Raw genomic sequence first — 25266 nt, forward strand, 5'->3', positions numbered from 1 at the left:
AGAGGGCAAGCACAACTAAGGATAAAAAAGGGTTTATACTGACTAGAGGTGTTTAAACAAGATTAAAAAAACAAAATGGAAGAACCAGGATAAAATAGAACTGAGCCTATAGGTGAGGAATGTGGGGTGGGCTGGGGGAAGGGTTGGAGGATTGTCTGAGGGGAAAGATTGTGTAGGGGGGAGGAGGACTGTCTAGGAGGGAGGATTTTCAGTGAGGGAGGATTATGGGGGGAGAATTTTCTGAGTGGGAGGATTGACTCGGGGGAGGATTGTCTGGGGAGAGGATTTAGGGGAGTAGGATTGTGACGGGGGACTGTCTGGGGGTGGGGGGTAATCCTCGTGTTCTTGCCTGTAGGTCACTGGCTCATATTGGAAAAAGTAGCATTATTTCTCACCTAAGGTATCTGTCCTTCATCTGTCACTATCTTCATCCCAGCCAAGGCCCACAGGCTTTAGTCTAACAGAGGCCCACTGGCTGCTGAGATGAGGTGGGCCTGAGGGCAGAGCAGAGGGAGGCAGGCCTAAGATAGACATCACCAACTTGGGCTGCATGGAGCCAAGTCCTTTACAAGGTCTCTACTTTGTCTTCCGTCCTTCCCTTCTTGCTCTGTTACAACTCATACAGATGCTGGGTTTTATGGTAAAGGAAAGCCCTGGAGGAAAGCCCAGGAGCAATGGGTATGGCAGTACTGGCAACTGTGAAGTAACATGCTAGTCACATGGCTGATGCTATTCTGAGTGAAAACAAACAAACAAACAAAGACAACACAGACAAATGAAACTCAGTCCATGTAAACTTACTTGAATATCAGTCAGAAATTCTAGGCTCTTTTTACACTAAGTCTTTGAGAAATTATTTTCACTGGTGGAAAAACTGACATTTCATGTTTCACAGATTTTTCTTTCCCCTCTCAGCCATGGAAGGGTTAGTTAACCAACAGAGCAGCCCCCCCACCTGATCTCAGGAGTGAGGCGCAGAGAGCACAGGAGGTCCACAACCCAGATAATTAGCTCCTGAAGAGGAAACCGCATCTAAATGTCTTCTGTGACTGTCGAGTCAGGATGGGCGCAGCTGGGCAGAGAACCACAAGCTTCTCAACAACTCTTTTTTACCTCTTAAAAGGCGGGCCGAGCACTTACCCATTTCCTGTGAACAATCAGCTACTGAAAATACCTGCACAGAATTCCAAATAAATTCTGTAGCTACTCCACCCTAAATGAGGGGGACCATAACTTCTCACTCCTTAGATATGGGCCATACTTAGGTCAAGAGTATGGTATGGAAAGGTGAGGTTTGGGGAGAGGGAAAGAGAAAATCTCTTTAATTAATTAACTAATTAGTTAATTTTGGTGAAACAGGACTCTGCTGTCCAGGCTGGTCTCAAACTCCTGGGCTTATGCAATCCTAACTCAGCCTGCCAGTCATCTTGTGGTGAAGAAGCCTGACAAACTACTACCGAGGACAAAGGTCAACATCTGCAGTCCTACCTAAATCACAGTGGTGGTGTGTACTCTTGGGATTGCAATGCTGTGAAGATGGCCCTTTACCCCTCTGTATTCTTTCCCAAATCACATAACACCAGGCTAACCGTGAGAAAACTAAGAGAAAAATTCCATCCAACCAGTACTCTTCGAAACTTTATCACTCATCAAAAACAAGAAGGCTGGGGTGTAGCTCAGTGGTAGGGTACTTGTCTGGCATGCTGGAGGCCCTGGGTTTCATCAGCAGCACCACCAGAAAAAAGCCATTTGTATGTCTGCCGTGGTAATGCAAGCCTGTAATTCTAGCACTCAGGAGTCTCGCTTGTAGGACAGCCTGGGCCACATAGTGAGACCCTGTCTAAAAATAACAACAAAATAACAAGGGACTTCTGAGAAACCGTCTCAGCTAAGGGGGAGCCCAAGAAAACACTAAATGTAATATGATATCCTGCGTGGGATCTGACAGCAGGCGAAAAAAGTCTGGTAATAATAACAATAAGATGGGACAGTGTAGGGCGTTGGGATCACACCTGTAATCCCAGCTACCCGGGAGATGTAGGCAGGAGGATCTTCAGTTCAAGGCCTGCCTGGGCAATTTGGCAAGCCCCTGTCTCAAAATGAAGAAGAGACCAAAGCATTTGGTGCATTTTCTTTCTTCTCTGGTTTGCTGACTGTCCTCCTTTTGGGGCTTCACTGTGTTTTCAGGGCTTGTCAGAGCTTTGCTATCCACGCCCTCGCTGCGTTGCTTGGGGCTCTGCGCCCCAGGGGCCACGGTGGCCGTCTTCTCATGGTTCAGTCAGGACTTTTCTCCTGCAGACTTGCAGATCTCGTCTGCTTCGGATTGCTGGTGTTCGTGCAACTCTACTGCACAGCGCCCCTCGACGTCCACGCCCAAGCCCGACTGTCGCTGGCCCGGCCGCGCCTCCTCCCCCGGGCGCACAGAACCCGAGCCGCCCGGCCCGCGCCCCGCACCTGCCTCGGCCTCCCCCGCGGCCCTCCGCTTCCTCTCCGTGACCTGGGACCCCGCAGGTGGCCCCGGCCCCCGGCACCGCATCTCTCCCGAGGCGTACGTGCTTAAGTGTTTACTGACATCTGTGTTTGAGACGAGAATCCCTAGGGATTAGAGGCCGCGGTATCGCAGTCTATTTAAAAATGTAGCATAGTAAGGAAACAAAGCCCATCTGAGCAGTGCCAGCAGTTCAGGCTGTCTGTGCTCACGTGGACTTAAGCAATGAGCTAAGAAACACCTCTGAGGGAAGTTTTCGGGAGACGCTGACATCGGATGACTTCAAGACTCATCCAATTTAAATCCTGAAAATAAGAGCGTGAGGAGACAATAAGGAAACTTTGAACGGTGAAAAGCAAAAAAAAAAAAAAAAAACAACTTAATTTTACGCCGTGCAGCGATGGAGTGTACCTGATGCAATAAAGGAGTACCAGTCCCAACGAGCCAGCCAGGAGTCGAACCTGGAATCTTCTGATCCGTAGTCAGACGCGTTATCCATTGCGCCACTGGCCCCGAGACGTCTACGTTACGCTCAGTAATCATACTTCAAGCTAACATTGCAGGGTTTCCTGGGACCTGTAGTCCCTCAGATAATACAAGGCATTCTGGGAAAAAGTGAAGTTCGGCTCAAACGCTGCCCTGTGATTGGCTGATCTGAAGGGGACGCCCTACGTCACTGTGCTGCCCACGGATTGGCGGAGGGAGAACCCCCCCCCCTCCCCCGCCCCCTATACCCAGCCTCAGCCTCCTGCTCCGGAGCTGTGAAGACGCTCTGGTTGTTAAGACGATTCGTCCCGCCTTCTAGGGACCTATTTTAGCTTTGTTATTGGCTGCTAGTATCAAGGAATCCCGGCGTGGACAGCGCGAGGGAAAAGATGGCGGCGATGGCGGTCGGAGGTGCCGGTGGGAGCCGCGTGTCCAGCGGGAGGGACCTGAATTGCGTCCCCGAAATAGCTGACACACTGGGGGCTGTGGCCAAGCAGGGGTGAGGGCTGGACTACCACGAGCGTAATGCGGGGTCCGAACTCGGGGACGAAGGGAAGACTAATCATCCCGGGTAGGGGATGAGGGCGTGAGAAATCATTACTTCTGGAGGGGAGAAGCCTCGGCCCCAAGAACACGAGGAAAGAAACTTATGGGGGCAGGGCATGTGGTTACTGAATCCAAAAGTCAAGGGAGTTCTGGGCAAACTAAAAAAGGGGCGTACAGTCTTCTTGGGCCTTGGAGGTTGAGATTATTGTCTGGTAGTGGGAGGAAGTGTTCGGAGGCAAGGGAGAGAAGAGGTTAATCTTGAGGTGGGGAGGCATGGGCAGTGCTGGGACAAATTTGGATGTGACAGTCCTGAACACCAGAAAAGAAATAATGCTACTTGGCTTGGATTTCCATCTTTTCTCCTCATTCATCTTTTCAATGACTGTGTTTTGGGGAGAAATTGAGGCACACTGCAGCGGAAGACATATGCCCCGAGGTGGGCTGAGTTCAGCAGCCCAGTGGGATGACTGATGGCAGCTAAAAGTGCTGGGCAAGATCAAGATAGCATAAAGCCAGTTGTGTTGATCTCTGGGTACTGCTGCCCACTTTACATGATGATTCTGGGTCTGTCGCGGTTGTAGGTTTGATTTCCTCTGCATGCCTGTCTTCCACCCGCGTTTCAAGAGGGAGTTCACTCAGGAACCTGCTAAGAATCGGCCCGGCCCCCAGACACGATCAGACCTACTGCTGTCAGGAAGGGGTAGGGACCATCCCATATGATCCTTAATTATTAGAGGCAGTAACAACTAATGCTTTACCAGGACCCTCATCTCATTCTCTGACTTGGATAAACTTAGTTCCTGGGATATTATAGCTAACTCTTGTTTTCTCATTGCTTACTTGCTAAAAGCCTTCGTTCCCCTATTCTGCACCAGGCTGTCCCATATCTGTGATAGAAAAAGTCTTTTTTATCTTTCATTTCTACTCTTATCCCCTGCTAAGAACTAAAAATCGAGCAAATGATGAACTTCATTCATTCTTTGTTTTTCTTGGGTGGGGAGTGCAGATTGGAATACGCTAATCGTGGGAAAGCTTTCCCCATGGATTCATCCAGACTCAAAAGTGGAGAAGATCCGCAGGAACTCGGAGGCGGTAAGCCTGTTTGATATCCCATGACTCTTTAAAGATTAGGTCTGACATGGGCATGATGGCACAGGTCTGTAATACCAGTATTCTGGAGACTGAGGCAGGAGGATCTTCATCAGGCTCAAGCTCATGGGCTACCTTGTGAGACCCTGTCTCAAAAAAAACAACAAAAAAAAAAACTGGCTTGTCACCCAAGCTGAGTGGGTGGGGAGAGTGATATCCCTCCCCTAGTAACTTGGTGTTTCAAGGTAAATCAGCTGATATAATGCAGTTAAAACTATTTGGTTGTACTTAACCTTCTCATTTTGATCTCCATCCTAGGCCATGTTACAGGAGCTGAATTTTGGGGCATATCTGGGTCTTCCAGCTTTCCTGCTGCCCCTTAATCAGGAAGACAACACAAACCTAGCCAGAGTTTTGACCAACCACATCCACACTGGCCACCATTCTTCCATGGTATGGCTGAATGAATCCTTTCCTGCTGCAGATCACAGTAGTCAAGCTGTGCTAAGTACCTTGTGTCCAGCCATTTAGTGTTGCATTTGGCAGAAATGAAATGTCAGTATTAATCTCCCCATATCTAAAAATGGTATGCAGAGTTTCAAAACATACAGAATATATGGGGCTGGGGGTGTAGTTCAGTAATACATCACTTGCCTTGCCTGCTTGAGGTCCTGAGTTCAATCCTCAGCACCACAAATAAAACAGAAACATAGAGAATATATAATTATTTCAGTTGAAACAAAAACAAAGCAGATATTTGCATAAGGGTATGTACAAGATAAATACAGACATAATCAGAAAGTGGGAAGAGCATATAAAGGAATTAACTTAAGGTTTTGATCAAGATCTTTTTAATTGGGGAAGGCTTTCTAGACCCAGTGAGTTCTAAACTGAATTGTAAGAGGGTACCTATTTGCTGTAGTTCTGGATGCGGGTACCATTGGTGGCACCAGAAGACCTGAGAGATGATATAATTGAGAATGTACCAACTGCCCACACAGAAGAGTACAGTGGGGAAGAGAAGACATGGATGTGGTATGTCTCCTTTTCTGCTATTGTAGAGTAAGGGTCGGATGAGGGAAGTACTGGGTGGAACTAGTAGGGAGGTCCCCTTGAGCTATGGTGATCGGTGGGCTATGGGATTTAACAGTATTTTCCCGTTTTTGACTTTGGACAGGTGGCACAACTTCCGAACTTTATGTGACTATAGCAAGAGAATTGCAGTAGGTAAGTCCATGAGGGTCTTGGAATAAGACCTGCATTTGACTACCTTCATGTCAGTCTGCCTTGTTCTTAAAAGAGGAGTAAGCAAGCCAGGCACCATGGCTCAAATCTGTAATCTAGCCACTTGGGAGGTGAAGATGAGTAGGAGTGAGGTTTGAAGCCAGCCCAAGCAAAAAGCCATCTCAACCAATAGCTGCACCTAAATGGTATGCACCTGTCATCTCAGCTACACGAGAAGCATAAATAAGAGGATTGTGGTCTGCCTGGGCAAAAAGTGAGACCGTATTCCAAAAACAGCTAAAGCAAAAAGGGCTGGTGATGTGACTCAAGTAGAAGGACGCCTGCCTACCTAAGTTCAAACCCCAGGATAGTCAAAAAAAAAAAAAGGAGGAAACTTCTTACACAAAAGGAGCAAAGAAGAGCTTTTTGTTGCCTGACAGTGATAGATACATCTTTCCCTTCCCTTGTGTAGCTCTTGAAATTGGGGCTGATCTCCCATCTAATCATGTCATTGATCGTTGGCTTGGGGAGCCCATCAAAGCAGCTATTCTCCCTACCAGCATTTTCCTGACCAATAAGAAGGGATTTCCTGTTCTTTCTAAGATGCACCAGAGGTTGATCTTCCGGCTCCTCAAGGTGGGTGGTAAAAGCGTTCTAAGAGTAGTCCAGCTATATGTCTTTTTTTTCCCCTGAGCTATATGTATGGATTATTCACAAATGTATGGTGCTGTTTTTCCTGTGGGACTGTCTTTAGTTTCTGGAGAGCAATTTCAATAGAGTTAGGGTCCTGGGAATGAATAGCAAATATTAGTAGGAGCTCCAGAAATCTTTAAAAGGAATCAGACCTCGTGAGAACTTTGCAGAAGGTTTCATGTAGGTATAGTAAGAATCCTTGTGGCCCACTGGGCCAGGGTGATGCTTATATAGTATTAAGAGGGCTTTATAAATTTATTGACTTCTCATGCTGCTTTTGTTAGTGTTGGGGCAGACACTCGAGAACCTTTGGTTTAGGTCTGGACCTTATTTTTGGTAGGGGTTTTTGGCCATAAACCATACACTCCAAAATCTTGGTTTGAGGACTGTGTTTGATGTTCTGACTTCTCTCCTAGTTGGAGGTGCAGTTCATCATCACTGGCACCAACCACCATTCAGAGAAGGAATTCTGCTCCTACCTCCAGTATTTGGAATACTTAAGCCAGAACCGCCCTCCACCAAACGCCTATGAGCTCTTTGCCAAAGGCTATGAAGACTATCTGCAGTCCCCGCTTCAGGTAGGTTTGGAGTGCACCAAGAGGCAGGGTGGAAGATGTCTCTGGAGAGTAGACGACCCAAAACCCTACCAAAACTCAGGAGGCAATGAAGTTTTTGATGGTCCACTGTATCATCTCTTGCCAGAAACCCGCAAACTTAGCTTTGTTTTTCCTCCCCTCATTCATCAGCCGCTGATGGACAATCTGGAATCTCAGACATACGAAGTATTTGAAAAAGACCCCATCAAATACTCTCAGTACCAGCAGGTATAGTGATGGGTCCAGGTTGGGAAAGCACAGGGGCAGGATGACCTTGGTGAAAAAGGGAATATAGCCATGAAGTCTTTTCTCCTTCTACCAGGCTATCTATAAATGTCTCCTAGACAGAGTACCAGAAGAGGAGAAGGATACCAATGTCCAGTGAGTGCTTTCCCTACAATCCCAGAGACTTGTATGTCTACTTCTCTGTATGGCAAATCTGCTTGACTCTTCCCCTTTCTTAGGGTACTGATGGTATTGGGAGCAGGCCGGGGTCCCCTGGTGAATGCTTCCCTTCGGGCGGCCAAGCAGGCTGACCGGCGGATAAAGCTATATGCTGTGGAGAAAAACCCAAATGCTGTGGTGACGTGAGTAGCAATCTGCTTGTTGGGAAGTTTGGCCCTGTTGCCAGTTTACTGTAACATCTTACCTGTCTCATCTCACCTGTCTCATCTCTGTTTCAGGCTAGAGAACTGGCAGTTTGAAGAATGGGGAAGCCAGGTGACAGTAGTCTCATCAGACATGCGGGAATGGGTGGCTCCAGAGAAGGCAGACATCATTGTCAGTGAGCTTCTGGGCTCCTTTGCCGACAATGAACTATCACCTGAATGCCTCGATGGAGCACAGCATTTCCTGAAAGGTGACTCCAGGTTGAGGTGGATGAAGGGAGTGATGGTGGGTTGGGCAGCAACCTGGGTGAAAGGAACATGGTTTAGGGGGAAGTGGGTTGGACTTGAGTCAAATCATATGACTGAAAGCTACTGCTTATTGCATTAATAAATGAAGTCAGTCTCTGGACTTCAGAGAGGCCTATAAAATGAGGGGAGTGGACTAGATTAGAGATTCTTTACCTGAAGTCTGTGGACTCTCTGAGCTGGCATAATACTTATCTTGGGCTTAGCTTTCATCAGAAGCTTTTGTGTGGCTTTGTGATCCTACAGAACTTCAAATGCAGGAGATTAGAATAGAGCCAGGCATCACTTAATGATGTTTCTATCAATGGTGGACTGCATATAAGAGGTAGTCTCATAAGATATTGCCTAGTGACACTGTAGCCATCTTAGTTGTGTAAGGGCACTATTACATTCACACTATGAATAAAGTTGTTAAACAACACGTCTGAAAACTTGTTCAGTCATTAAATGATGCATGACTGTGTCCTAGGTTCCTTCAGTTTAATTTTCTGTGACTGTAATTAACCTGGAAGTGGAATCCCCCATGAGTTAGGAGCAGATCAGCTGAGGAGTGTGACTTTGAGCTGCCTCTCCCTACCATGCCCATGCCAGCCTCTGCTGTTTTGGTGTGGAGGGCTCCTGCTCTTTGGAACTAACGTGACCCTCCTGCTGTTCAGATGACGGTGTGAGCATCCCTGGGGAGTACACTTCCTTCCTGGCTCCCATCTCTTCCTCTAAGTTGTACAACGAGGTCCGAGCCTGTCGGGAAAAGGACCGTGACCCCGAGGTAAAACGCTGCTCTCTTCTGGAAGGGATACTCTTGAGTCCTCTTTCTTTTCTTCCACTGGAGATGGTGAAGAGGTGAAGGAGGCTGAGTGCTGGTGGCTCACGCCTATAATCCTAGCTGCTTGGGAGGTTGAGATGGGGAGGATCATGGTTCGAGGCCAGCCTGGACAAGTAGTTCTCAAGATCTCATCTCCAAAATAACTAGAGTAAAGTGGACTGATGGACTGGAGGTGTGGCTCGAGCCATACAGCACCGACTTGAGTTCAAAACCCCAGTCCCACTTTAAAAAAAAAGGTAAAGGAGAAGTTGGGGATGGGAGAAAGTGGTTGAAGCGAAACTATACTTTTATCTTTATCTGTGTCCCTGAGGCTTGAGCTTTCCCTGGGGAAGTAGATATCTGTCTGTCTTTTCCAATTCTTGCTCTTTTACTGTGGACAGGCCCAGTTTGAGATGCCTTATGTGGTACGGCTGCACAACTTCCACCAGCTGTCTGCACCCCAGCCCTGTTTCACTTTTAGCCATCCCAACAGAGGTAGGTTTTTGCATGCTTACCCTCCTTTCTGTCCCAAGTCTGCTCTGAGTCTTCCCTTGCTGGATCTTGCTTATGCTTTACCAAGTTGTTTAGGGCTCTGGCCCCTGGTTATCCACCCAATTCTTTCCTGACAGATCCTATAATTGATAACAACCGCTACTGTACCTTGGAGTTTCCGGTGGAGGTGAACACAGTGCTACATGGCTTTGCAGGCTACTTTGAGACTGTTCTTTATCAGGACATCACTCTGAGTAAGTGTCTGGGCAGTGTATGGCAGTGTATGAGGGTATGCTGCCTTGGCAGGTTGTATACATGTCTCATTTAGATTCATGGGGAGTCCCAGAGTCAACCAATGGAGATCTTCAGTTACTTGTTTCCATGGTAATAGAAGAGACCCTTCTCAACCTAGGCAAAAAGACATACTCATGGAGACCTCAACTTCTTCCTCCCCCTCCCCCCATTATTTTGTCTATATAGGTATCCGTCCAGAGACTCATTCTCCTGGGATGTTCTCATGGTTTCCTATCCTCTTCCCCATTAAGGTAGGAATCACCTTTTAAGATTCTGTAAGTTAAGCGGGGCACTAGTAATTCACACCTATAATCCTAGCTACTCAAGAGGCAGAGATCAAGAGGATTGCCAGCTTGGTACAAAGCCAGCCTGGGCAGATAATTTGTAAGACCCTATCTTGAAAATACCCATCACAAAAAAGGGCTGGAGGAGAGGCTCAAGATGTATAAGCCCTGAGTTCAAACCCCAGTACCGCAAAAAAAAAGAAAAGAAAGTAAAAAGATTCTGTAAGTTAAAGAATAACTTGCCATTAGTGTTCTGGCCCTTTCCTTCTTTCCCAGGGTATCTGGCTATGACCCATGTTCTACTGCTCTCACATACCTTTGAATTCTGGTTGTAGGTGTTGGGGTTATCTGATGTGGCCTTCTCATGTCTACTTTGGCTACTCTTCTGTCCATTCTCTACCTTGAGCAAGAATTGTCTTTTGAAAACTAAACTGAACTTTTGAAAACTAAACCTCTCTCCTGTTTAAACCCTTCAGTGCCTTCCCATTACCCTTTAGGTCAAGGTCCTAGAGGACTGCTTATAAGAGTTGGTGTGGTTTAGTTTGGCTTACCTTTTCAGCAGCTGTTCCGTGGCTCTCATTGCCTTAACCGTTTGAGTTTTTGGTTCCTCTAATACCCCATCTTCATCTGCCTCAGGTTTTCACACTTCTTTCCTTTGCCTGTAAAGTTCTTTTCTCATCTCTTCAAGGGCTTCTTCAATAACTCTATCATCAGATAAACGTTCTATGGTCTTCTCCTTAGGTTAGCTTTCCCTTTCATGAGTGCTTTTGTGGTACTCTGTACATGTTCACAGCATTCACTACACCATTGTTTGTTCTATGTCTGATTATTTTGTATTCTGACAGACTTCATAAGTTTTATGAGGGTTGGAACAATCTGCCGTGTTGTCATTTAATCTCCATACCTACCCTAATACATTGCCACATATAATTCATTAAGTCTGTCCTGAACCTTCCTGTCTTTCTTCTTACAGCAGCCCATTTCAGTGCGGGAAGGTCAGACCATCTGTGTGCGTTTCTGGAGATGCAGCAATTCCAAGAAAGTATGGTACGAATGGGCTGTGACAGCACCAGTTTGTTCTGCTATTCACAACCCCACAGGCCGCTCGTACACCATAGGCCTCTAGCCCTATGTGCAATGTCTACGGCTTTGGAAGCAGCTTTAGGTTCTGTTCCTAGAACAAGAAGGTGCAGTGTGTCTCTTGGTGCAGTCCATCTATGAAGCCTTCGCTCATCAGAGAAGCACACTTCAGTCTTTCCTACCTTACATCAGGGTAGTCAAGGGATAAGGGTTAATTGCGTGGCTCATGCCACCAATCTGTGAAGGCCTCAGTTCAGAACATGAGGAATTAGTAATGCTGGATCTGATGCTACATCAACTGGCACTCAGCCTCAAGAGAACATGTGGACTGAACACATTTTCAGTCCTTTCCCTGCCCTCCTCTGTTCTTGTTTTGATGGTTTGTGTAAGAAGGAAACACAAATAAAGTGAAGTTATGGCCCTTTCTTGCTCTATCCTGATGCTCCCTGCCTGTTTTCCCACACCTCACTTAGATCCAGGCATGTTTAGGTCTGTGCCCTTATCCTGTCCAAGACCTAAGGGGTCTAGCTTTAATTTCCCACTTAAGCTGAGTGAGAGTTGGTGTAGCTTAGTGGTAGAGTGTTTATCTGACATGTATGCATGAGGTCCTCCTCCATCCCCAGCAACAACACATAAAGTTGAGAGGTAACTCTTGGACTCCTAGATACAGGCCTTTCTGACCAGTCCATTACAACTTTTGGTTAGGCTCTTCTCTGGAGAGAAGGCATAGAATTTGACAGGGAGGAGCTTCCCTTCTGCTTTTTTGAGATGCTGTACTGCCACCCCCATTGTTAATTCTTGGGAGAGAAACTGGAAGCCATTCAGGTATCTCCAACAAGAGCTACTATTTTGTTTGAATAAAATCACAGGGTTGGTGGTTGCTGATGGCTCACATCTGTAATCCTAGCTACTTAGGAGGCAGAGATGAGGAGGATCGTGGTTTGAAGCCAGCCAGGCAAATAGTTTGAGAGACCCTATCTTGAAAAACCCATCATAAAACAGGACTGGTGGAGTGGCTGAAGGTGAAGGCCCTGAGATCAAACCCCAGAAACAATCACAGGGTTTAGCTGGGTGCTGGTGGCTCTCGCGTGTAATCCTAGCTACTCAGGAGGCAGACATCAGGAGGATCGCAGTTGGAAGTCAGCCTGGGCAAATAGTCCGTGAGACCCAGCTGCAAAAAACCATCGTACACACAAAAAAATAACAGGGTTTTAAATCCTAAAAGGCAATCCAGTTTTCCATTTTGCGGAAGGGGACTTTGAAATCAGTTCCATGACAGAATGTTAGTACATATCCATATCAGAACAAACTCGGGTCCTCTATGTTCTAACCAGCTATGTCTTAGGCAGCTATATGAGGCAGCTCAAGTCCCTAGCGGGGTCTTGGAAGCCCCAGGGAAGTGGGGATGGACATCCGTTCTTATGGTTAGAAGGCAAAATACTGCTGTACTAAAGGAATCTGAGAAACTCAAAACTTACACTCGCAGTGGAAAGGGTGGGAGCACAGGTTTGGATGGAAGGTGTAGGACCAGGCAATTAGACATCTGCGGCAAGACTTGAGTTTCCCAGGTAGTAAGGTCAGGAAGCGGTGGTCGCGAGGGGTGGACAGGTAGTCTGCTCTGAATGGAGGTGTGGAGTCCTGCAACCCAGACGCGAAACACCGTAGTTGCTCACCGCAAAGCTGCTCGGAGAAAGATTGACACGTTCCCCTCAGCAAATCAGAGGGAGGTCGGCCAAGGACGTCCTTGGTTCCCCCTCGCTGGCTCCGCCCTCCACGATCAGGTACTGCGAGCGCCGGGAGTGGCGCAGGTGGGTCCTTCGCTCCAGCTCTCTATCCCGCCTTCCGCAAGTCACTTGGCCAATGAGAGAATGATGGACAACTACCAAAGGAAGCTTCCACTTTTCTTGAGTCTCTGAGAGCTGAGCCAATCAGTGGGAACTTGATGGTTGCTAAGAAACACCCATACTTAGCCTTTTAACCAATGAAAACCTGTACTTTGGACTGCCGCCGCGACACCAGCGAGGTTAGGTAGAGCGCCTCAGTGTTCCGGCGCATGCGCAGATTACAGAAGGTTCTGGAAGAAAGTGGAGGTGCCGCCATTTTGCGGGAAGAAGAGCGGCTCCGGCTGCTGTACTGGTTTTACTGCTTAAGATTGTAAGAAGTTGCCGAGCTTCGCGTGCGCAACGCACCCAACGGAACGGAGAGAACCGGGACCCCTTGCGGGGACCCGGAACTGGTGAGAAACCCTGAAACCCTGCCCGACTCGTTGCGTCACCTGTGTGACGTTGCTGCGCGGCGCCTCCCCTTGACGTCACAGGTATACAGTGGCGTAATGAACAGAATCAGGCAGCTTTTAAAATTAAACAATAAACAAACAAATTTTTTGGTTTATTTTGTCCTGAAAGTATTCGTGGCTATGTCCTATGCCGACAAAGATGTGACTTTAAGGATCCCAGCGACCTGTTTGCTGGACCCCGCAGCCGTGAAGTTTAGGGTCGCCCATACTGGGGGAAGGCGCGTCGGCCCTCCGCGGCCCGAGAGGACACGTATCATGCTCTTGGCCACTCGTGCCACCGCTCAGAGAGGAGCGAAGGAATTGAGAGTTCTTTGAAAACTCATGTCCACCATGTTAGCTGGTACAGGCTTTTAACTTTCTGACCACACATTCTGGAGGCATATAATGAAGCCACATAGGGAGGTGGAGCATTGGGAACACTGGCTTTTGTAAAGATGGTGCCAATTAGTTACTTAGAGGATCTTTTTCTTTTTTGAGACAAGGGTCCCACTCTGTATCCCACACTGACTGGCGCTCACTCTATAGCCCAGGCTGGCCTTGAATTTTCTGTCGTCTTGCCTCAACTTTCCGGGTGCTGGGATTACAAGCGAGCACCACCACTCTGGGCATATTGACAATTTAAAAAAGACTAGCCTTGTTTCATTATTCAACAAGGGGAGGGAGGTCCTTCAAGTAATGTTTTTGTCGTTTTTGGAGAGAAGAGGGAGCTCTGGAAAGTGCCCAGCAAGGCTCTACCACTTGAGTTCCTAGCTCAGTGTTTGCCTTTCTCATCATTCCAGGTATTTTGTTTGTTTTGGCTATACTGGGGCTTGAACACAGGGACTCACGCTTGCTAGGCAGACACTCTACCACTTGAACCATCCCAACAGCCCTTATTTGTGTTTGGTATTTTCTAGATAGGGTCTCATGAACTATGTGCCTAGGACTGGCTTTGAACCATTATCTTCCTGATCTCTGCCTCCCGAGTTGCTAGGATTACATATGTGAGCCACCAGCACCCCAGCCTGTTCCAGTTCTTAATTAAGCTGCTTTCAGTTTGGAGGTGTTTCTGACCAATTAGGTGACTTCCAGGCAGGACATGCCACTGCCCTCACCCCTGAGACTTCAGCATTTGATGAATTTTTCCTGAACAGTACTAACAGTGATTCTTAATCACTCTTCTGCCCCTTCAGCAATGAGGTCTGTGTGCTTGCTGGGGTCTTGACTGTGCCCTGACATACAAGGATGGAAGAATACCCTATAGTGTATAAGTGGATGGAATTGAGAGGACCTTGATCCATAAGTTAGGGCACAGGGAGAACTTGAAAACTACCAACCTTCCAGGCCTGCCTGGGCGAAAAATGATGGCTCAAGTGGTAGAGCACCTGCTTAGCAAGTAGGATGCCCTGAGTTCAAACCCCAGCTAAGATCCAGGGGATAGAAATTTGAGACCAGCACTGGCAAATAGTTGGAGAGACCCCATTTCCAAAATAACCTGACCAAAATGGACTGGAGATGTGGTTCAAGTGGCAAAGCCTAGCCAGGCGCTGGTGGCTCACATCTAGCTCCTCAGGAGGATGGAGGTTTAAAGCCAGCCTAGACAAATAGTTCCCAAGACCCTATCTTGAAAAAACCCATCACAGAAAAGGGCTGGTGGAGTGGCTCAAGCCCCTGAGTTCAAACCCCAGTACTGCCAAAAAAAAAAAAAAAAAAGTGATAGAGTAGGCCTTTTTGTAAGTATGAAGCCCTAAATCCCAGTCCCAACAACAGCATCAAAAAAAATCATGCTCTTATGGACATGGAAAATGATTTTGATAGTCTTGTTGCGTAGAAATTCCTCAAATTATTTATTTTGCAGTAGTGGGGATCAAAACCTGGGCTTCATGCATGCTAGGCAAACACTCACTGAGCTACATTCCCAGCTCCAATTAATGTTTTTTTTAAGACAAGGTCTTGCTATGTAGCCCAGGCTGGTCTTGAAATCATGATCCTCCTCTCTCAGCTTCCCAAGTACTGGTATTATAGATATGCACCACTATGCCCAGTCTTTTCTTTTTTCCCAGCATCTTTGAGGTATATGTATTTGGCATACAGTAAAATTGTACACATATTAAAGTGGACAGTTTGATGGGGGTATTTTGGTTTAGTTTTTGGTTTTAGCAGAACTGGGGTTTGAGCTGAGGGCTCAAAATGGACCTCATGATTATTTGGTGTATTTGCTTGTTTGTTTTTATTTAATCTGGTTATTTTGGAGATAAGGTTTCATGAACTGTTTTCTGGGCTAGCCTGGAACTGAGATCCTTCCTATCTCAGCCTCCCAAGTAGGTAGGATTGCAGGCGTGAGCCACCAGGTGCCCAGCTTAATGGGTTTTGATCTGTGTAAACATCTATGAAACGGTTATTCTCAAAGGTTTTTTGTGCCCTCCTAAAATACTCCCCCCATCCTGTCTCCACCTGCTGTTATAACATTGGCAATCACAGATCTGCTTTCTGTGACTATAAATTAGTTTTCATTTTCTAGAATTTTATTAATGGAATCAGTCAGTCTATATTCTTATTCTTTTGTGGGATTTCAGGTTTGGGGTTTTTTTTGGGGGGCACCACTGGGATTTGAACTCAGTGTCTCCTGCTTGCTAAGCAGGCACTCTACCACTTGAGCCATTCCACCAGCCTTGTATTTTTTTTTTTACATAGAGACAGGATCTCACTATATAGGCCCAGGCTGACCTCAAATTTGTGATCCTATTTGTTGCTCTCAACACAGAGAAACTAATGCAGATACCTTAAAGCGACAGAGGCCAATAGGAGAAGGGGACCAGGAACTAGAGAAAAGGTTAGTTTGAGAAGAATTAATTTAGAAGGTAACACACATGTACAGGAAAGCAATGCGAGTCAACTCCCTGTATAGCTATCCTTATCTCAACTAGCAAACACCCTTGGTCCTTCCTATTATTGCTTATACTCTCTCTTCAACAAAATTAGAGATAAGGGCAGAATAGTTTCTGCCTGGTAGCAAGGGGGAGAGGGTAGAGGGGTTAAGGGAGGGGGCAGGAGGAAGGGGGGAGAAATGACCCAAACATTGTATGTACCTATGAATAAAAAAAAAAATTGTGATCCTCCTGCCTCCACTCCTTGAGTGCTGAGATGGTGTGTAGCACCATGCCTGGTTATCACGTTTCTTTTATTCAGCATAATTATTTTGAGATTCATTCATATTGTATCAATAATCCTAGAGCAGTAATGTTTTAAATATTATCTTACTGCTTTTGTTTGGTTGCTTTTTTTATACTTTATTTTTATTATGGTTGTGTTGGGGGGTACATTGTGACATTTACAAAATTTCTTACAATATATCATAGTTGAATTCACCCCATGTTATTCTCCTTTACCCCTCTTCTCCCATTCTTGGAATGGGGTATCATTTTTCTACTTATATACATCTATACATAGTATTTCTACCACATCCCCTTTTCCTTATATCCTCCCCTCTTCCACCAGTACCCTCTTCCCAGACAGGAGTTTGGTTGCTTTCGATTTTCTTATTTGACAGATCTGTGGCAGACAGTCTGAGGGAGACAGTTGCTAGATGTGAAAAATCGGGGAAGGAGACAAGAAGTTTTCCCCTGCCTGCCACACAGGAAGACTTCAAGATGGGATTGGTTAACCCTATCTTTATCGTATTTCTGAGTTACCTAAACTATAGTTGTTATCGAACAAGAAATCCTTACTGAGGAGGCCCTAGTTATTGGTGTTTGGGGTATGGAAGGAAGAGCTTAAGGCAAATTTGCATCATGCTGATGTGGCTTTGTCTGACTTCTGATTTTTAGTCTTACATCTTTACTTTTTTATTGGAAATGTGTGCCTGTATTATGGTTTAAGTTTAATCCGGTCGTTTTTTCAGAATTTTGAACAGTAGAATGTAGGTCTAGTGTCCTTTGTAAAGTGAAGGGCAATTTCGAATACCAACATTTTCTCTTCACAGAATAAAACTCTATTATATTTTGTCTCTAGCTAGGTTTCAGACCCGTGACCATTTCTGAGTTACAAAGCACAACTAGTTCAGATCTATAGGATGCAAAAATAAACCTAGAATAAGTGACAACTGGTAAATATCCTGAATCTGTTTCTTGGAGGGGGAAAGGAATGTGGTGCTGGAAGGGGAGGAAAAATACATGTAGGTTCTTACGTATCGATATCCTCTCCTCAGATCTGACAAGATGGCATCTGATGACTTTGATATAGTGATTGAGGCCATGCTGGAAGCTCCTTATAAAAAAGAGGAGGTAATATTCCCATCTCACTCCTGGAATTGGGTTAGTAAGAAAGAGCAGTTATGGGTCATCAGTTTGAACATTTTGTGAATCCTCTTTTACTGCTTGTTTAGTGATTATTCATCAAAGTCACAGTGTTAGTAAACTTCATTGGGGACCTATATTTGAGGACCATAATTTTAGAAAAGGCCCTGAAAAGTAGGGGTGGTGGGTACCTACTGCGGTGGTAATGTGTGCTTTGCTAGTAACGCTCAATGATAATAGAAGGTCAGTTTACCTCAGACTTAGTGCAGTTTCTTGCTGTCCTGAGAAATAATACCAGTGTGACAGATGTTGGGTAGCTGACATTTGACATCAAAGTCTGTCACTCTGATCTCTTTTGGGTAGTTTCCTTGCTTCCTCTTTTACTCCCTTTGTTAGGAGATCCAGGTGCTCAAAAACTGGCTAGATAATCGAGAACTTTGATTTCTTCCTTATCCACCTTTGTTCTTTTTGCCCAATGGAATCTGTGTGTCTGCCACCTTGTACCTTGTGACATTTTCCTGGTGAACTCCTCAGGATGAACAGCAAAGGAAAGAGGTTAAAAAAGACAGTCCTAGCAATACCACCAGCAGCACCGGCAACAGTGGCAGTGGTACCAGTGGGAGCACCACCACTGGGGAGACCAGCAAGTGAGTGTGGGGTGAAGAACTGGGTTGGCAACTTGGGGAAGGGAAGGAACTGTGTCCATTGGAGAAACAGCCAGAATAGGGAGTGGTTGCTCTTAAAACTGCTGACTTTTAATGATGGCTCCACTGGGTCATGGGAGTAATGGTGACCTGGTTTAATGATCTTCTAGTCTTTGCTTCTCAGTATAGATCTGTGGATCAGTCCTAGCATCGACGTAGTTGATTTGAGTAACTAGCAAGAGGATCCCTGATTTGGAAACATTAGTGTTTGCTTGACTTTGGGGGGATGGAGGGGAATGGCTACTTCAGATGTCTAACAGCATTTGGGGCTTTGTGTAAGCTGGTATCGTGCAGTCCCTGAACTACTGCCAGATCATCTTCCAGGGTTTGGGCTTCTGTTTCACCCTGGCCTTATTCGCATTCCTTTCCCTTGAGAGAGATCATGAAACCTTCTCAATAGTAGAACTTATGCTCTTTTACAGGAAGAAGAGGCATGAGAGCCATAGCAGAAGCAAGGATGGAAAGTGCAGGTCAATAATTCTGGGAGCTGTTGGGTTTGGGGAATTATTAAAGTGGGAAGATAAACATGGAAGGCTAATAAATTAAGGACCAAAAAAAAGTTGTTTCTGTCTGTAGTCATAGTCGAGACAGGGATCGGCATAGATGGAGAAACAGTCGGAGCCGAAGTCACGATCGGCAGCGGCGTCACCGCAGCCGTAGTTGGGATCGACGACACAGTAGTGAGTCACGAAGTCAAGACCGGCGTCGTGAGAATCGTGTGCACTATAGGAGTCCTCCACTTCTCACTGGGTATCATCTTTTGCTAATAATATCACCCTATACCCTCTTACAAATATATCATTAAGCTTCATCCCCAGTCTTCACCCTTGAATCTTAATTTGACTACAAGAAGTTACTCTATGGACTCTGCTAACACCCTATTGTGGTAGGCAGAATAGTCAGTTACTGGAAGGCTGGTACAGGTTAAGTACACCTTATTTGAATTGCTTGGGACCAGAAGTATTTCAGATTTGAGATTTTTCCAAATTTTTTAACATTTACATATGTATAATAAGATTTCTCAGGAATGAGATTCAAATCTAAGCACAAGATTCATTTATATTGCACATTCATCTTACATAACCTGAAGGTAATTTTATACATTTTCAGCATGCTTGTGTTTTTATTACAACCCCTCAGGTGAGGTCAGATGTAGGATTTCCCACTTGGGGTGGTGTCATGTTGGCACTGAACAATGTTTTAGATTTAGGAGCTTTACAGATTATGGAGGCCCAACCTGTGTGTCTATATGTAAGACTGGCTCAAGTGGTAAAGCACCTGCTTTGTGAAGGTGAAGCTCTGATTTCAGACCCCAGTTCCACAAAAAAAAAAAAAACAGTTCACATGTGTGCTGAGTGCTGGTGGCTCAACCCTGTAATCCTGGCTACTTGGAAGGCTGAGGTCAGGAGGATATCAGTTTAAGTCCAACTTGGGCAAATAGTTTGGAAGACCCCCATCTAATAAACAAAGCAAAAAATGGACTAGAGATGTGGTTCAAGTGGTAGAGTGCCTCCTTTGTAAGTGTGAAGCCCTGGGATCAAACCCCAGTCCCACCAAAAGAAAAATTCATGGGTGAGATGAGATACTGGTATCTGATTTTCTTTTAAATTTTTGGTGGTGTTGGGGTTTAAACTCAGTGCCTCACACTTGCTAGGCAGACGCTCTACCACTTGAGCCACCCTGCCAGCCCTGGAATCTGATTTTCTTATGATGAAAGACCCAGCATTAAGGTTTTACTTTTGTTTTTCTCTGTCTTGTAGGTATAGGTATGGACGCAGTAAGAGTCCTCAGGTCAGAGAGAAGAGCCCAGTCAGGTGAGTTGACAATGAGCACTTTTTTTTGGTAGAGCCAAACTATAAGAATGTGTGTTAAAAAAAAAAAAACAATTAAAAAGTGTGTTACTTAAGGCTTAGCTGAAGAACAGTGACAAGTATTGAGCGGGTTGGGCTCAACACATTTCACTCTTTAGGGAGCCAGTTGATAATCTGAGCCCCGAGGAGCGTGATGCTCGCACAGTTTTCTGCATGCAGTTAGCTGCCCGCATCAGGCCTCGAGACCTGGAGGACTTTTTTTCTGCCATTGGCAAGGTAACCTTCCTACCTTTGTAGTTTATCTTTATCTGTCTCCCTTTACGCCCAACTGAGAATTTCTTTTGTATCCCGGGATAGGTTCGTGATGTGCGTATCATCTCAGATCGGAATTCACGGCGTTCTAAAGGCATTGCCTACGTAGAATTCTGTGAAATGCAGTCTGTGCCACTAGCCATTGGGCTGACTGGGCAACGACTGCTAGGAGTGCCAATCATTGTACAGGCCTCACAGGTGAGCAAGTTGAGATACTGACACAGTAAAAGATTATAAGATGGAGAGGAATGTGGAACGTGACCCATCATTTATTCCTTCCATAGGCTGAGAAAAACCGACTGGCAGCCATGGCCAACAACCTGCAAAAGGGTAGTGGTGGACCGATGCGCCTGTATGTGGGCTCCCTGCACTTCAATATCACTGAGGACATGCTCCGGGGCATCTTTGAGCCCTTTGGCAAAGTGAGTAGAAAGTAAGGGAAACCTCTAAAGAGAGCTGGAAAGGTAAGGAGGCTGAATCTACCTCTCTGTTTTGTTTGGCCATGATTAACTGACTATGTCTATCATGGGCATATGCTGTGACAATTAGGCTCTATTTCTATTCATGCTGCTCAGTAGACAACTAAGATAGATAAGGTGAGGTCAAATAAGAGGGTCCAGAATAAGTAAGATTAGTGTTTTGGAAAAAGATGGCCTTCATCCTTTTTAGTGAATGTGATAAGGAAGTTTATTAGGTCATCTCCAGAGTGAGAATGAGAACAACCCCTTCATCTCTTTTTGTTTTTTTTTGGAGGTATACAGGGTTTGAACTCAGGGCTTCATGCTTGCTAAGCAGGCACTCCTTCATCTCTTTTTAAAAGAAAGTTTGAACAGGCACCAGTGGCTCATGCCTGTGATCCTAGCTACTCAGGAAGCAGAGATCAGGAGGATTGAGATTTGAAGCCATTGGGGCAGATAGTTCACAAGACCCTATCTGGAAAAAAAACCCATCATAAAAAAGGGGCTGGTGGAATGGCTCAAGGTGTAGGCCCTGAGTTCAAGCCCCAGTACTGCAAATAAAGATAGTTTGGAAGGTTGGGATGTCTCTTCAGTGGTAGGTTGCTTGCTTAGCATGTGCTAGCCCTGAGTTCAATCTCCAGTACCACAAAAAAAAAAAAAAAAAAAAAAAAGGAAGGGAGGGAGAGAATGGGGTTGATGAGGTGTAATTTATTGGCTAGAAAGTTACAGGTATTTACAACAGTCTGGATAAAAAAGAGGAAAGATGTAGAGTAGTCGAAAGATTCTTAATGATTCCTTCCTATTCTGCTACAGATTGATAACATTGTCCTGATGAAGGACTCAGATACAGGCCGCTCTAAAGGTTATGGTTTCATTATGGTGAGTCTCTAGTCTTTTAAATTTTAAATTTTACTTGGGTTTGTCCACTTGTCTGATTTTGCAGCTTAGCTTCATCCTCCTCCTTTAGGAACTGTCTAAATGACCCATAAACCCTGGTGCCAGAAGCTTGGACTAGCCTTCTGCCCCTTGAGATGAGTGCATTACTTGAGATCTTGGCTTTGCTCCTACACTTTGTCAGTGGCCCTGGTATGGGGGTGTCCAGGATTTCATCCAGCTTCCCTGGTGCTGCAACTTGCTCTTTGGGTAATAGTAATGATTTCAGGCTGCAGCTGAAAGGTTGAGGGCATGAGGGAGGTTAGGTATGGGCTTTTAAAGACATGCTGTATAGAGTTGGTGTATTCTTAGGGTAGGGGTAGGAATAGAAAGTTACACTTCCCTCTGGCACTACCCCAATTTGAAGCAATTTGTTCACTGAGAAGGATCTTTGTATTAGTGCTGTCACTATAGGGAGAACAGTGAGACTACTAGTAGTGGACATGTTTCTTATTTTCCTGACACTCCCAACAAAATTGTTTCCATTTCCTTTAACTGGCTCATCCAGCCTCTTGTGACTATAGGCTGAGAACTGGCTGCCAGCCATGGAGTCTCATAGAATCTGATATTTTCTGGGCTTAATCCAGGCAACATACACCCCTACAGTTACCCACAGGGTGGGAGGGGGGCAGGTTGTGTCCCGTCATGGGGATTGTTCATCTCAGAAGTATCCAGTAAAAGCAAGCTACCTATACCACCTACCTACGAACTGTCAGAACCACATGCCAGGCCCTAGGGCAGGTAATACCAGAGTAAACAAAGCCAGCTGTTTGATGATTCCTTAGTGGCAAGTAACCATTTCTAGCTCTCTCTGTGACTCAGACACAGAAAGGCTTCTGTTGTTGCCCTTTAGGTCAACAGCCTTGACACACAAACAGCAGATTGGGAATTTTCATACCCGGGTGCTGCTAGTACTATTGATGAAAGGGACTAGAGAGCAGAACCTCTCTACAGGTCACTTAATTAGCAGCACTGGTGGGTGTATGTGGGGGTGGAGGTGCTGTCTGCTCTTAACACTGGAGTGTATTTCCTCCTAAGCATGGGCTCTAGAGTCCCAGAGTCTGGAATCTGGAGTTCCAGATTCCTAGTACTTGATTGAGAACTAAAACTTAGTCCTAAGGGATAAATTAAAAGCCCAGAAGCCTTGGCTCCCAGCTTGTCTTCCATTATATGCCCCCCCCCCTTTTTTTTTAAATAGCCTGTTAGGCTAGATTTTCTGCAGATGACAGACTTTTTGTATTATTAGATTGTTAGTAGAGCTGGAATATTGAAAAGTGATTTTCATTGAGTCAGTTGGAAAAGGTCCTTTTCAGACAACCATTTTGGGGAAAAAGGGATCTTAGGTCCCATTTCCCGAAAAGTTTCACCATGTGAGCATGCAAATTTCCTGGGATGGTAGAACTAGGGAATTTAGTTAAGTGGGGCTTTGAGAACATATCTGACCAGGGGGTGACTGACACAGCCTGGGTTTCCTATAGTTCTCTGATTCCGAGTGTGCCCGGCGGGCCCTGGAACAGTTAAATGGCTTTGAACTTGCTGGTCGACCCATGAGAGTTGGCCATGTGACTGAGCGGCTGGATGGTGGCACAGACATCACTTTTCCTGATGGGGACCAGGAACTGGATCTGGCATCAGCAGGTGGACGTTTGCAGCTCATGGCCAAACTGGCAGAAGGTAGAGTATCTTCTGGGTGAAGAACATGGAAGTGAATTGTAGTTAAGGATTGGGACCTAACTCCACCTTCTCTTTTTTTAGGCTCTGGAATCCAGCTGCCAACCACAGCTGCTGCCATGCAGGCTGCGGCTGTGCAGACTGCTGCCTTGCACCTAAATGGAGCAGTTCCCTTGGGCACCTTGAATCCGGCAGCTCTAACTGGTAGACTTAGTAAACTTGGGAAAGGGAAAGAAGGATTGGGCCTGGAAAAAAGGATGCTCTGTGCTCAATCATTCTGCATTTCTTTGTTGCAGCTCTGAGTCCAGCCCTGAATCTTGCTTCCCAGGCAATCGCTTCCCAGTGCTTCCAGCTCTCCAGCCTCTTTACCCCTCAGACCATGTGAGTTCCTGGGCTTAGCACATTTTAGTCTTTGATTATTCTTTTTTTTTCTCTCTTTTTTCCCATCTTTTCTTTCTATACTTTTGTGTCTGGGAATTGAACTCATAGCCTTGCATATATGAGACAAATGCTCTACCACTGAGCCACACTCCCATCTCTGGTTATTTTCTTTCTTTCCCTTGCCACAGGTAAATCAGTGGCATAGCACACTACCTCCCTGTGCTGCTGGGTTCTGTGAATTCCTTCTCCACATGTACTCCACTGCCCAGTTTTCCACTTTGTGGACAAGCCATCCTGAAGACATGGACATTAATTCTGGAGGAACTGGGGTCACTCATAGACACCAAGAAGAGTTCTCATCTATGTTCTACTGGGAGTGGACTCTGCTGAGCAAAGACCCCAGCTGAAGAGAATGGAATCTACATCTACAATGAATCTATACCTATGTTTATCCTGGGTATTGTCTCCAAGATGACCATCTTGCCCTTTCCCACCACCTCTTATCCATTCCTTGATTTTTTTTTCCCATTGGGAAGGCTGCAGGGCATTAAACTAATGGAACTAACCTCTCTCCTTTTCCTGTACCTTTACCCTATAACCTGTCAAGGGAAACTTGTAGGACCTGTGCATCTAGGGACTTAAAGTATAAGGCGTGCACCTTTAAGGTGCTGGCATTTTCTACAGGGCGCTAGAAGACACGATGGACATGTGCACTGTGAAGCCCATCTTGGGTCTCAGCTTGGTAAAGCTTGAGGCCACAGCTACTACTAGAGGCTCAGCATCTTATTGGGAGGCGTGGGAGTGGTCTAACCTGCCAGGTAGTTGGGATGCCTTAGTGGCTCTCAAGAGTTTAGGAAAGGTGGGGCATCTATCCAATATCGTCCATCTTTCTTTTTATACTTATCCTTCTTCCCAGGTCCTCCCTTAGACCTAGGGTGGGAGGGTGGGAGGGTGGGAGGGAAGGTCACCACTCTCCTCCACTTCCTGTGTGCCTCTACTGTGCCCTCAACCCTGGCAGTTAAAAGTCCCTCTTATCTCCTGTCTGGGTATGTGTGAGCCCTTGTCACTGGATTTTACACCCTTGTGTCTGTGTACATAAATATAAATATATAAATATATATAAACTTTGTACAAAAGGCAAGCTCCCTGTTGTGTCTGTTGTTGTGTGTGGTCTCTGTTAGTTTGAGTGTCTAACTGATGTTAACTTCTGAGCCAAAACCATAATGGTTCCAAGGATATGAAACATTTATAATGCATTGTGTTTTCTTTATTTTGTTTTATTTAATCTTTAGAAAGAAAAATGAACCAAAGGCTTATACCTGGGTGGAGCTCCCCCTCTGTGTCTGCATTAGATATAGGAGACTGTATAGCGTTACTCTCAGCCACACCATCTTTTCTATCTGTCATCTGAACTGTTTCCATACCTACCTGCCCCATT

General features: G+C 45.7%; 2 protein-coding genes and 1 non-coding gene across 7 annotated transcripts; 2 read left to right on the forward strand and 1 right to left on the reverse strand.

Moving 5' to 3' along the window:
- Positions 1 to 2928: 2928 nt before the first annotated feature.
- Positions 2929 to 3001, reverse strand: Trnar-acg (transfer RNA arginine (anticodon ACG)). Its single transcript has one exon. It is a non-coding gene; the product is annotated as a tRNA-Arg (tRNA).
- A 344-nt stretch (positions 3002 to 3345) lies between these two features.
- Prmt5 (protein arginine methyltransferase 5) lies at positions 3346 to 11413 on the forward strand. Its single transcript, XM_020162852.2, has 17 exons — positions 3346 to 3473; positions 4102 to 4220; positions 4527 to 4612; positions 4928 to 5062; positions 5532 to 5644; positions 5787 to 5836; positions 6306 to 6469; positions 6943 to 7104; positions 7273 to 7350; positions 7445 to 7503; positions 7587 to 7709; positions 7806 to 7981; positions 8693 to 8802; positions 9240 to 9333; positions 9468 to 9584; positions 9811 to 9875; positions 10882 to 11413. The coding sequence occupies exons 1-17, from the start codon at positions 3364 to 3366 to the stop codon at positions 11032 to 11034; spliced, it is 1914 nt and encodes a 637-aa protein (XP_020018441.1). The 5' UTR covers positions 3346 to 3363; the 3' UTR covers positions 11035 to 11413.
- A 1634-nt stretch (positions 11414 to 13047) lies between these two features.
- Rbm23 (RNA binding motif protein 23) lies at positions 13048 to 24774 on the forward strand. Of its 5 annotated transcripts, XM_074068398.1 has the most exons (15): positions 13055 to 13224; positions 16028 to 16096; positions 17471 to 17546; positions 18093 to 18205; positions 18685 to 18732; positions 18839 to 19012; positions 20023 to 20076; positions 20232 to 20349; positions 20431 to 20583; positions 20670 to 20807; positions 21657 to 21722; positions 23255 to 23450; positions 23532 to 23651; positions 23744 to 23828; positions 24017 to 24774. In XM_074068398.1, the coding sequence occupies exons 3-15, from the start codon at positions 17481 to 17483 to the stop codon at positions 24018 to 24020; spliced, it is 1335 nt and encodes a 444-aa protein (XP_073924499.1). In that variant the 5' UTR covers positions 13055 to 13224; positions 16028 to 16096; positions 17471 to 17480; the 3' UTR covers positions 24021 to 24774. The 5 variants fall into 5 exon arrangements, with proteins under 5 accessions (XP_020018444.1, XP_073924499.1, XP_073924498.1 ...); XM_074068397.1 differs by lacking the exon at positions 16028 to 16096 and having other exon boundaries at positions 13055 to 13305; XM_020162854.2 differs by lacking the exon at positions 16028 to 16096.
- Positions 24775 to 25266: the final 492 nt, after the last annotated feature.

This window comes from Castor canadensis, chromosome 3 (genome assembly GCF_047511655.1).
Source record: "Castor canadensis chromosome 3, mCasCan1.hap1v2, whole genome shotgun sequence".
In the NCBI taxonomy this organism is placed as follows: Eukaryota; Metazoa; Chordata; class Mammalia; order Rodentia; family Castoridae; genus Castor; species Castor canadensis.